This window comes from Nanorana parkeri, unplaced genomic scaffold (assembly GCF_000935625.1).
Source record: "Nanorana parkeri isolate BGI_ZX_2015 unplaced genomic scaffold, ASM93562v1 scaffold3802, whole genome shotgun sequence".
Classification (NCBI taxonomy): domain Eukaryota; kingdom Metazoa; phylum Chordata; class Amphibia; order Anura; family Dicroglossidae; genus Nanorana; species Nanorana parkeri.
In genome coordinates this window covers 18327-30714 of record NW_017310070.1, presented here as the reverse complement: position 1 = coordinate 30714, position 12388 = coordinate 18327, and the positions used below count along the sequence as shown (strand labels likewise).

General features: G+C 48.0%; 2 protein-coding genes and 2 pseudogenes across 2 annotated transcripts; 1 reads left to right on the top strand and 3 right to left on the bottom strand.

The window, feature by feature from the left end:
• Positions 1 to 1685: 1685 nt before the first annotated feature.
• Positions 1686 to 3086, bottom strand: LOC108803500 (annotated as a pseudogene).
• Positions 3087 to 4008: 922 nt separating this feature from the next.
• LOC108803497 (histone H2A type 1-like) lies at positions 4009 to 4401 on the bottom strand. Its single transcript, XM_018575336.1, has one exon. It carries the CDS (start codon positions 4399 to 4401, stop codon positions 4009 to 4011), a length of 393 nt encoding a protein of 130 aa, XP_018430838.1.
• A 295-nt stretch (positions 4402 to 4696) lies between these two features.
• Positions 4697 to 5145, top strand: LOC108803498 (annotated as a pseudogene).
• A 1811-nt stretch (positions 5146 to 6956) lies between these two features.
• On the bottom strand, positions 6957 to 7633 carry LOC108803499 (histone H1B-like). Its single transcript, XM_018575338.1, has one exon. It carries the CDS (start codon positions 7626 to 7628, stop codon positions 6957 to 6959), a length of 672 nt encoding a protein of 223 aa, XP_018430840.1. The 5' UTR covers positions 7629 to 7633.
• Positions 7634 to 12388: the final 4755 nt, after the last annotated feature.

Here is a 12388-nt window from a genome sequence, read left to right as displayed (position 1 = left end):
GTGGACTTCCGGGCTGTCTGCTTAGTTCTCGCCATCTCTTCGAAAAGCTTCTCTGGAACAAGGACTGTAAAACACTGCCGCTCTGCATCGCTATATATACACACAGTCCTGCTGCTCTCTGATTGGACAGTGAACGCCCTCCCCGTTTCACGATAGAATGAGTTAGCATTTTTCAAGATTCCCGCCTACATTTGTCCGTTGAGTAACCCGCCTTTTTGTCCCCTCCACATGAAACAATGCGCGGAGCTTTCCCTAATACATACATGAGAAGATATCAGTACGATTAGTAGATCGGAAGATTAGTTAATCAGTCTTGTAGATTTCAGTTTGCGGTGCATTGTAACATTTCACAAACATCCGGCTAAATTATATACTTCCGACGCGGTTAGGCTTCTATTGCACTCCACACCGGGAGGATTGTTCCCGGATTCTAATGTTTATAACAGTTTCATTACAGCGGTGGCACAAAGTATGGGCAGTTTTCGAAATGTTTTGCAACTTTGCAGGCTTATAGGAAATGTTATTTTGCACCAAATGCAAATGTTTATATGTCAATGTAAAGAAAATGTCACGCTGAATGTAATCCTGGAAACAGAATGCAAATATATTCAGTACAACACAAGTTATGATTACTTACGTCTAACAAAGAAACACAAGTGGGATACAGTAAACAAGCGGATGTTAAGTGCAAACCCTACTGGCCAATCACAGTCCTTGCTCCGGAGACCAATCAAATGGCAGAACTCAGAAGCTGAGGAAAATCAGTGTTGCGGTGTGTTATGGTATTTGGAGTGATGAAAGTGAGATTTCCTCATCTGGTAGTGAGGACTGAAAATATGAGAGACGTAGAGTAGAAGAGCTACATCCTGATTCCTGACTACATGGAGGCCAATATAATGCAACCAACAAGCGTCATGATTTGGGCATGTATGGCAGCAAACGGTGTTGGACGCCTTCATGTAATGGACGCCCGAAAATACATGAACTCCATCCTGGAACCAAAACCTTCCACCAGGGATCTCTTTCCCAGCAATGCACCGTTTTCTAGTTCCGAAGGATTTAGCAAACATGCAATCAGCACCGTTCACACCAAAGTCCATCCCATTGCTGACCTGCCCAGGAAGCAGCCCGGACCTGAGCCCGATGGAGAATGTGTGGCACCGTTTGGAAAGCCTTGAGACTAGAATTGCTCCCTATGCAGTATATTCACCATGATTGCACTATGCCCTACATGACCTTTTTGTTCTGCATTTTATTTTTAATCCAGCATTAAATGTTTATTAGATTGACATATAAACATTTGCATTTGGTGCAAAATAACATTTCCTATCAGCCTGCAAAGTTGCAAAACATTAAAATGTCAAAGTGTCCACAATGTTCCCACCGCTGTGCTATTGGCATACAAGTCTAGAGCCTATAGGATTGTACTCTGGCGGTTGTTATCCATATGGGAATGAAAACCAAGCTATCGGCATCTTTTGAAGTCATACTGGATTCTAATGAGACCTGTGATTACGATTTTGATTGTCCGACTCATGTGATATGGAGATCGAATCCTAGCTAAGAACACACCGGCAGCATAATACAAATGTTTACTCTGCACATTCCACAGACCTGACCCTATGAGCCGCTCCGGCAGTTTGTATTGTAAAGTTCTATCCTCCACCTGCAGATTATACGACCTAATAGGTGATTTAGCTGCTCCAATTTACAGGTAAATAAAAGCCATCAGAAAATATTACACAACCTAAATATTTATCATTTCGAAGAATTTCACTTTGATTTTTGTACACCTGTTTGTTGGAGTGATTACTAATGATAACTAAACTTTGATCATAAAATCATGATTGTTAGTAACCAGGTTACAGCACTTTCCATGAGAAGGTGGGTGGCCCTGAAAAGGGCCTTTGGGTATATGAAACAGGCAGATGAGTTACAGCTTAACCTCCGAATCCGTAGAGAGTGCGTCCCTGGCGTTTGAGGGCATAGACGACATCCATGGCGGTGACGGTCTTCCTCTTGGCGTGCTCGGTGTAGGTGACGGCATCGCGGATGACATTCTCCAGGAAAACCTTCAGCACTCCGCGGGTCTCCTCATAGATGAGTCCGGAGATGCGCTTGACGCCCCCTCTGCGGGCCAAGCGTCGGATGGCGGGTTTGGTGATGCCCTGGATGTTGTCACGGAGCACCTTCCTGTGCCGCTTAGCGCCGCCTTTCCCCAGACCCTTCCCGCCTTTACCACGACCAGACATGTTTACACTGTTAGTTAGCAAAACGACGAAGTAGCGAAGCCCTGGTCACTTCATTATCTTTTGAAGTCATACTGGATTCTAATGAGACCTGTGATTACGATTTTGATTGTCCGACTCATGTGATATGGAGATCGAATCCTAGCTAAGAACACACCGGCAGCATAATACAAATGTTTACTCTGCACATTCCACAGACCTGACCCTATGAGCCGCTCCGGCAGTTTGTATTGTAAAGTTCTATCCTCCACCTGCAGATTATACGACCTAATAGGTGATTTAGCTGCTCCAATTTACAGGTAAATAAAAGCCATCAGAAAATATTACACAACCTAAATATTTATCATTTCGAAGAATTTCACTTTGATTTTTGTACACCTGTTTGTTGGAGTGATTACTAATGATAACTAAACTTTGATCATAAAATCATGATTGTTAGTAACCAGGTTACAGCACTTTCCATGAGAAGGTGGGTGGCCCTGAAAAGGGCCTTTGGGTATATGAAACAGGCAGATGAGTTACAGCTTAACCTCCGAATCCGTAGAGAGTGCGTCCCTGGCGTTTGAGGGCATAGACGACATCCATGGCGGTGACGGTCTTCCTCTTGGCGTGCTCGGTGTAGGTGACGGCATCGCGGATGACATTCTCCAGGAAAACCTTCAGCACTCCGCGGGTCTCCTCATAGATGAGTCCGGAGATGCGCTTGACGCCCCCTCTGCGGGCCAAGCGTCGGATGGCGGGTTTGGTGATGCCCTGGATGTTGTCACGGAGCACCTTCCTGTGCCGCTTAGCGCCGCCTTTCCCCAGACCCTTCCCGCCTTTACCACGACCAGACATGTTTACACTGTTAGTTAGCAAAACGACGAAGTAGCGAAGCCCTGGTCACTTCATTTTATACAGGGGGAAAAAATGGACCTGATGGGGAACTGAGAGGGGAGGGGTAAGGAGGCGTAGACGTGATGTTATTAAAGCTCCGCCTCTCTAGGCGGGAATCGTCTCCACACTCAGCCGTTACTCGGTTTGAAATCCCCGCTCATTAAATTCTTATTTGTCCTCATGAACAGAAAGATTTTGTCGGAGTGAACAATGTGGTTTACTTTTACTGGCAAATTGTAACCTATTAGAGATTATGATGGAATCCAACATTGTAATTGTATTATTGTTTGGATGTCTATTGGGCCTCCGCTGTTATATTTGACAAAGACCACAGACACCCCCCTGACATTTATCCTAAATACATTCTAGACGTTTCTCCGGTTCCAAGAACTGGGACATCATGTTTTTAGAAGTCAGAAGAGAAATGGGATTTCTCCTTTCCAGATATAATCGGCAGTTTAATCCTCTTTGTCTTCACACTCACATTTGGCGGTATTACTGGGATGATTCTACATCTGTAACGTCAATAGAGTTCAGGTTCAGTGATTCCTCCAGACAATAACATGGATTTTAATAAGTAATGCTCTGCGGTGAGAGTGAGCACGTTATCTGCACAGAATCCAATCCAATTCAGCAATGAAAGGGTTGGAGATCTGCAATTTGGGAAGAACGTGAATTGATCAGAAGATATATGGGAGATAATCAGCGAGCTAATTCCTCCTGTTCTTCCACTTCAAGACTCATTTTTTACAATTACCAAAATCAATTACAAGTCATTTTATACACATTTACATGTTGTATTAGGGGCGCTCTGTATGGCGATGTGGGTGGCTCTGAGAAGAGCCTTTAGGTTTTGAAAATGGAAGATTATGCTGATGGGTGATTACTTGGCCTTGGAGGCTTTGTGACTTTCGGTCTTCTTGGGCAGCAGCACGGCCTGGATGTTGGGCAGGACTCCTCCCTGGGCGATGGTGACCCCACCGAGCAGCTTGTTGAGCTCCTCGTCGTTGCGGACAGCCAGCTGGAGGTGTCGGGGGATGATGCGGGTCTTCTTGTTGTCCCGGGCGGCGTTACCGGCCAGCTCGAGGATCTCAGCGGTCAGATACTCCAGAACGGCGGCCAGGTAGACGGGAGCTCCGGCACCGACCCGCTGGGCGTAGTTTCCTTTCCTGAGCAGACGGTGAACACGACCGACTGGGAACTGCAGACCAGCCCGGGATGATCGGGTCTTGGCCTTGGCGCGAACCTTTCCACCATGTTTACCGCGTCCAGGCATGATTCTATTTTAAGTATTTATCGTCAAAACATTTAGCACTTTGTCTCTTCTAGTTATACTCTGTATAATGTGACGTCTAGCCATGCGATTGGTTAATCTGTAAGCCAGCCAATAGAGGTTAGGTTTGTCTCTAACCCAATCGGTATGGGCACATGAAAACGTTAACTCATTCTCATCACATGACTGAATTCTCCAATAGAAATGTAAAGTTGGATCAGGTCGCATCAGCATAGCCCGGCTATATAAGCAGCACACGAGGGCGGCTCCAGCACACATTTCCTGCACAGCACGGAGAGAATCGGAGATCATGCCTGAACCAGCCAAGTCTGCCCCGGCGGCCAAGAAGGGCTCCAAGAAAGCCGTAGCCAAGACTCAGAAGAAGGACGGCAAGAAGCGGAGGAAGACCAGGAAGGAGAGTTATGCCATCTACGTGTACAAGGTGCTCAAGCAGGTCCCGACACCGGCATCTCCTCCAAGGCCATGGGCATCATGAACTCCTTCGTCAATGACATCTTCGAGCGCATCGCCAACGAGGCTTCCCGCCTGGCTCATTACAACAAGCGCTCCACCATCACCTCCCGGGAGATCCAGACCGCCATCCGACTCCTCCTGCCCGGAGAGCTGGCCAAGCACGCCGTCTCCGAGGGCACCAAGGCCGTCACCAAGTACACCAGCGCCAAGTAAACGCCACTCTGACCTAAAACTAAACCCAAAGGCTCTTCTAAGAGCCACACACATACATCACATCAGAGCTGCGATATAACCTGCAAGAATATTTCTGCTAAAGCTGTTTATTATAACCATTGCCATTCCGGTGTAGATTATAACAAAAATAATGAATAAGTTATTCCCTTCCGCAAAAATTTTTTTTAATATTAGTGGGAGTTGATGTGAACATATTTTCGTTTAAATCTACAATTACCAAAAATAAGTTCACTAACATTCGTGTAAACTGATTTCTGAGAGGAAACAATCCGATGACCTAAATCTTCCCCGTACAGAGCCGATGTATCATGTGACCACCAGGTCGCAGTGTTGTTCCTCCATAGAGGAGACATTGGAGCGGGTTCGTTGGAATCTGTCGTAATGGAACTGATACAACTTGCGTAGTTCTACGAATTGAACTTTTCTAAACATTGGAACCCGGTAAATATCACCCGGTGTGTTGTCTATTAGAAGTGTTGCTGCACCGGAAGTTTGGGAAATGTTACTATAAACCGCATTGTGGACGAATCGTCTTAAAATGAATCATCCAAATAATGAATCTTACTATCTATGTACTAATCGTACTCATATCTTCTCATGTATGTAGTAGGGATAGGGAAAGCTCAGAACATTGTTGGAAGTGGAGGGAACCAAAAGGCGGGTTACTCAACGTGTAGATTTAGGCTCTTTGATAAGTCACCCAATCATGAAATGGGGAGGGCGTTCATTGTCCAATCAGAGAACTGGGATGTGTGTATGTATGTATGTATGTGTGTGTATGTAAGTATATATATTAGTGCTGCAGCTTTTCATATTCTTTGCTTCAGTGAAGAGTTGATCAGCAATGGCGAGAACTAAGCAGACAGCCCGGAAGTCCACCGGCGGGAAAGCTCCCCGCAAGTAGCTGGCCACCAAAGCTGCCCGTGCATCATGTTACACTGATTACTCGTCTTTCTATTGGAGACTTTAGTTATGTGTTTTGTACACATTTGTAGCTTTGTTTCCAGTTTCTTTGATCAGAGATTGAGATTCGATCATATCGCAGTCTAGGAGCTCAGTGATGTCCTGTACGATCTCCTCTGATGATAATAATGGACTATGTCGCGGCTACAGATGGAGATGATGACTATCAGATATTATATAGAAAATGGGAAACAAATGTATTCTTAGGAAGGATCTGATCAGATCAGACTCCCATTATGACGATTGCTGGTCTGACGTTCCTGCAATCCTTAGAACATGGATCGAATTTCGGCGGGTAATTTAAACTATCTCACTCAACCAATCAGTGAGGAGTATGGTTCCTCTAAGCAGCCAATAAGAACGATTTGCCTCCCTACCATTATTCAATTAGACTTCGGAGGAAGGGCTTCCTTTTGTCCCCCCAGATTAAATATATTCTAAAAGGGCATCACCACCACAGATTCATTTTCAGAGTCCTGGCATCCACCCGATCTTAGAATCGTGTTCATTCAGATCTAGAAGTCAAAGTTGCTGCATTTTTTTCAATTAACAAATTTCAAAGACCCCCCCCCTTCTTAGGAATCACCCAGAGAGCGCAGGACCTCTGTATAATTCTCATTTATGATTCGCCGGTCACTGCTCTATCCAGGCAGGTTGGGGTGTTCTGGAAACATACAGTTACCGCCATTACTGTGAGTTCATATGAAGGGTCACAGGATGAATATTACCGTATTATAATACAGATCGTGTGTAATCTGAGCCTCATCTAGACTCAGATCTGTAGAGGACTGTGATCGGTGTACGTATGTGGAGCTCTTTTGGGAGAAGGTGGGTGGCTCTGAGAAGAGCCTTTGGGGTGTGGAGGAGATGAATGGAGAAGCTCCGTCTTATCTCTTCTTGGGAGCAGCCCTCTTAGGCTTGGCTGCCTTCTTAGCCGGACTCTTGGCTGTCTTGGGCTTCGGCGCCTTCTTAGCCGGGCTCTTGGCTACTTTTTTGGGCTTGGCTGCAGCTTTGGGCTTCTTGGGGCTCTTTTTGGCAGCAGCTGGTTTCTTGGCGGCCGGCTTCTTGGGGCTCTTGGCTTTGATTGGGGCTTTCTTAGGTGCCGGCTTCTTCTTGGGGGACTTGGCTGTCTTCTTGGCGGCTGCTGGCTTCTTGGGCTTGGCGGCAGCTGCTGGCTTCTTCTTGGCCGCCACAGCCTTGTCTTTGCTCTCCTGCTTCTTGTTGATCTTGAAGGATCCGGAGGCTCCGCTGCCTTTGACTTGCTGTAGGCTCCCCTTAGTGACCAAAGCCTTGAGGGCGATCTTCAGTCGGCTGTTGTTCTTGTCCACATCGTATCCTGCGGCGGCCAGAGACTTCTTGAGGGCGGACAGGGAGACCCCGCTGCGCTCTTTGGAAGCGGCCACGGCTTTTAGGATGAGATCGGCCGCACTGGGACCGGCCGGCTTCCTGCTGACTTTCTTGGCTCCTCCGGCTGCTGCCGCCGCCTTCTTGGTCGGCTTCTTCTTGGCGGCGGGCTCCGCTGGAGGAGAGGCGGCCGGGGCGATCTCAGTCTCTGTCATGATTCTAGAAACACTCCTACAACACGATAGGTATAACTCTCGGCCCACTCTGCCTTTATATAGTTTCGTTCTGCGCTGCTATTGGTTGGTACGGATCTCGCAGCTTGTCCTGATATTGTGGATTGTGGAATCTTCTCTCTCCTGTTGTGTTTCCCTCATAGAGAGAAAAACGACTTTTATCTGAAATAGAACGATGTCCGATCTTCATCGGGGTCCCGATCTGATCTCTGGACTGTCACTTATCTGATTCTTAGCAATGGAACATATGCTACAGGTTACATCAAGTGATTACAGTTAGGTAATGTCTCAAATTTCGGATACCATAAAAGATGGTAGGCAATTCTATGGACATATGAGTAACATCAAACAACACATTTTAGGTGCAACGTCTAACATCTTGTATGTATATAATGCAAAGAAAATTCTGCAAACCAGCCGGTCGTGGCTTGTGTCAATCGTGACCTCACAAACTCTGAGGAGGTAGAGTGCAACTCTTAGTACTGACACGTGAACCCCGTCAAGACAAAGCTTGTAGTCAACTGCTCCTCAGGCGAGAGTAGCGGATGCAAAGAGCCAGTATGTGGAAAAGGAAAATAGAGAAAGCGACAGAGGACAGATGTCCTAGAGCATAGGGAAAGTAGAAGAGAGAGAGAGTAGGATCCTGAATCTTCACCTGGTGTCCCCATCAACAGCAGGGGACCCCAACCGAAAAGGACCTTCCGAGCGGCTTGTTCCAGGAAGGCAGGCACAGCCTCCGTTTGTGGGGTGTCAAGTTCATCCCGCCAGGATGTCTGTACATTTAGTCGAGTGTTGGAAGTAAATCCAGGGTCCCCAGGTTGCCAAAAACCTCCCTTCAGCGTTTCTAAAGGGAAGCTGTCAAGTACTCCATGACATATACCTCCCGTACTTTGGAGAGCCATAACAAGATGGTTGGTGCACTCGTTTGTTTCCATATCAAGGGGATGGAGGCTCTCGCTGCATCTAGGAGGTGGCGCGTGAGTGCCGGTATGTCGAGAGTGGGGCGGCAGACATGTGCAATAGACATGCTGCCGGCTTATTTCTGAGATCCGTCATGGTCAGGTCCTGGATGACAGTCAACACCTGGTCCCAGAAGGGCTTCAACCCTGGGCAGGACCAAAAGATATGGAGCATTGTACCAGAATCAGAACCACACCTCCAACATTAGGCCGGGATGGAAGGTATCATTCTGTGCAGTAGCCAAGGGACTCTATACCATCGGGATAGTATCTTGTATCCCAGTTCTTGGACCTTGCTGGCCATTGAGGACTTGTAGGACATGGTAATGATGGTCTGAGTCTGTTGGTCAGTGAACACGAAGCCCAGTTCACGCTCCCATGACTCCAAAAACGGGGGCCGAGAGGCGGGGGCTGGTGCGCTGAGCAATTTGTAAATAATGGATATGGCATGTCTTGTGAGTACTTTCCCCGTACACATCTGTTTGTAGTCTGTGAGGGGTCTGTCCAGGGCTTGGGGGTCCGGAATAGCTCTCAGGAAGTGTCTAAGTTGCATGACACTCCTGGAGTCAGGGATCGGTCAGGGATCGTATGGCTGCACCCGATAGCCAATTGGAGTCTGTATGAAAGCCAATTGGAGTCTGTATGAAAGTCAAGTAATCTATATCGGTCAACATTCACTAGTCTATTGAATCGTGAATTATCTTTCCCCGGTACAAAGTCGGGGTCCCCCACGACCGGTGTCAGTGGGGAAGGGGCAGAAGCCAAGGAGGCTTGTTTCAGCACCACCCGAGCGAGTCGGAGTGTGGTTGCAACCAAGGGATGTTCCCGTACCGAAATTGGGATGGGGGACGAGAGCCCCTCCAATGGGAATGGACAAATGGCCCTACCAAGGGATGTTCCCGTACCGAAATTGGGATGGGGGACGAGAGCCCCTCCAATGGGAATGGACAAATGGCCCTATCTTCCCCACTACAAATGGCCCTATCTTCCCCACTGACACCGGTCGTGGGGGACCCCGACTTTGTACCGGGGAAAGATAATTCACGATTCAATAGACTAGTGAATGTTGACCGATATAGATTACTTGACTTTCATACAGACTTGGATACCCAAGTCTTGTCGTCTCGGTGGGTGTGCCAGTCTAGGACCCTATTTAGGTGCACAGCTCTTTAGTACAGGTGAAAGTCCGGCAGGCCGAGGGCCCCTGGAGAGAGTTAGGATTTTCCTACTAATCCTCGGGTGTTTGCCCGCCCAAACAAAGCTCACCACTGCTTGATGGAGACGATGAATAAAGCTCGGGGGGAGGAAAATCGGCAAAGCCTGGAACTGGCTGCACATCTGCCAAACCAAGAAATGGTTTGAGCCGACCAAAGTCGCAGGTCCTTCAGTATCTCAGCCAGCAGTGGCGCAAAGTTTGTTGCGTATATGTCTCGAAGGTCAGCGGTAATGTGGGTCCCCAAGTATTTGAGGCGGTCCAAGGCCCATGTGAAGGGGAAATCAGTACGTAAATGGGAGGTCAACGTTCAGTAGTGCAATGGGCCTGTAATTACTGCATTGAGTTGGGTCCCTGCCTTCCTTCGGTATTAGCGTAATCCATGCTCGGAGCATGTCTCCGGGCACGGGATGGTCCTGCAATATGGCGTTGTAAGCCGAGATGAAGTAAGTAGAGAGCTGGGGCAAAAGTAACTTGTAATAAGCCACAGTGAAGCCATCTGGGCCTGGGGCTTTGCCTGTCCCCGATGACTTCAAAGCAGACTCCAGCTCTGCCAGAGTGATATCCCGCTCCAATGCCTTACCTTCTTCCTCCGGTATAGATGGCATTTTGGAGTCAGTGATGTAAGCCTGGGGATCGGGGGCCGAAGGTGACATAGTTACTCCCAATCCCGGAGGGTGTAGGTTGTATAGGGCTTCGTAATATGATCTAAACTCATCTGCCATATCACCGGAAGCTGACACCATCCTGCCAGAGCGTGCCTTAATCTGGGAGATAAAAGACGTGGCCCTCGAGCCTCTCAGGGCGCGTGCTAAGAGCTTTCCAGGTTTGTTGGAAAATTCATATAGGGTTCTCCTGCCCCCCAACAGACGCCGTTTAACTTTGGCAAACAGTAAATTGTTAAGTTCCTCCCTCACGAGGCGCAGTTCAACCTGGGTTTGGAGCGCTAAAGAGCGTTTATGTGCAGATTCTAGTGCGTGTAAGCGGCCAAACAGGTAAGCCACCTGCTTGGCGCCTTCCCGTTTCCTGCGGGCTCGGTGTTTCAATAGGATGCCCCTGATGGCACATTTATGCGCCTCCCAGGTGATCAGGGGTGATGTAACGGAAGGGGCATTAATTGTAAAAAATGAGGATAGTGCAGATTCTACATCCGACTTGATCTGTGGCTCCTGTAGGAGCGATTCATTAAGTCGCCACATAAAGCATGGGGAGGGAGCTGCTGTCAGGGCTAAGGTCAGGTGTACGGGGGCATGATCTGAAAGCACAATATTGCCAATCGAGGCCGAACGGACCCGTGGAAGCTCTTTGTGTGCTACAAACAAAAAGTCCAGTCTCGAGTATGTGTGATGAGCCTGGGAGAAAAAAGTGTAGTCCCTATCTTGTGGATGCTAAAACCGCCAGATGTCCGTCTTATGTAGGAGGTGGAGCTCCGACTTTAATCGTTTTAGGTAGGAAAAGGCCAGGTGGGAGGTACCCCTGGAGACATCTAGTAAGGGATCCATAGCAACGTTAAAGTCGCCCCCTAGTACCCGGATGCCATCTGAAAATTCTAGCAGGACCTGAACCAGTGTGCGCAGAAATCCTAATCGATCTGAATTCGGAAAGTAAACATTGGCCAATGTCACTGAGGCTCCACCTATTGAACCTTTCAGAAGGATAAATCTACCATTATTGTCTATGTACTGATCGGTGTATGACCAAGGGACAGACTTCGCTATGAGGACAGAGACCCCCTTAGATTTGGTGATGGGCCGTGATATACCACTGGAAAATCCCTGTTGTGCAGCCTGGGGACCTGATCCCCCCGAAAGTGGGTTTCCTGGAGAAACACAATCTGAGAACCCGATTTTCTCAAGTCTGTCAGAAGTCTAGACCTCTTTTCTGGGATATTCAGACCCCGGACATTCGGGGACGTGAACATCAAATCTGCCATTGTCGCTGATAGGGACGAAGACCACGATCTAGGAGGGTGAAGGAAAGGGGAGTGAAGTGAGGGAGAAAGAGGTAGCCAAGAGGTGAGTGCTGTAGAGTACCAAAAGGCTGTGAGCTGCCCACCACGGAGTGGTGACACGTGAACAGACCATAATACACATAGGGGTATATGTTTCCCCGACCAGGCTACTGGTACAGGCAATAAACAAATGTAACAACCCGTTGCGCAATGCACGGGTTAATCCTATTTGGGGGTGGTCGGATAAAAAGAATGTATGCAAATATGTATAATACTTTTGGAAAGGCATCATAGGTGGAGATGCACAGCCCACTCCCGACGGCAGGACGGCACAGGACACAAACCGAACCACCAACTCAGGCTGCCCCTAGGGCGATGCTGACCCACTTCTGACCGTGGGACAAGGGTGGTGCCCCGTATCGAGGACCCCTCGTCCCAAGGCCAGAGCGCGGAATCCAGTGAAGGCGTGTCCCCTACCATTCCAGCCACCGGAGAGTAGACGTCTCCCCCACATGTACAACAGCATTCGACATATAGCAATAAAGGTGAGTACACCACATCAGAAGTAGAACAGACAGGCACATATTGTAGCCCCAGCAAACATACTAGCCAACAAAAG

Coding starts and splice junctions, on each gene's coding strand:
- LOC108803499 (XM_018575338.1), bottom strand. CDS start 7,628: ATGACAGAGACTGAGATCGCCCCGGCCGCCTCTCCTCCAGCGGAGCCC.
- LOC108803497 (XM_018575336.1), bottom strand. CDS start 4,401: ATGCCTGGACGCGGTAAACATGGTGGAAAGGTTCGCGCCAAGGCCAAG.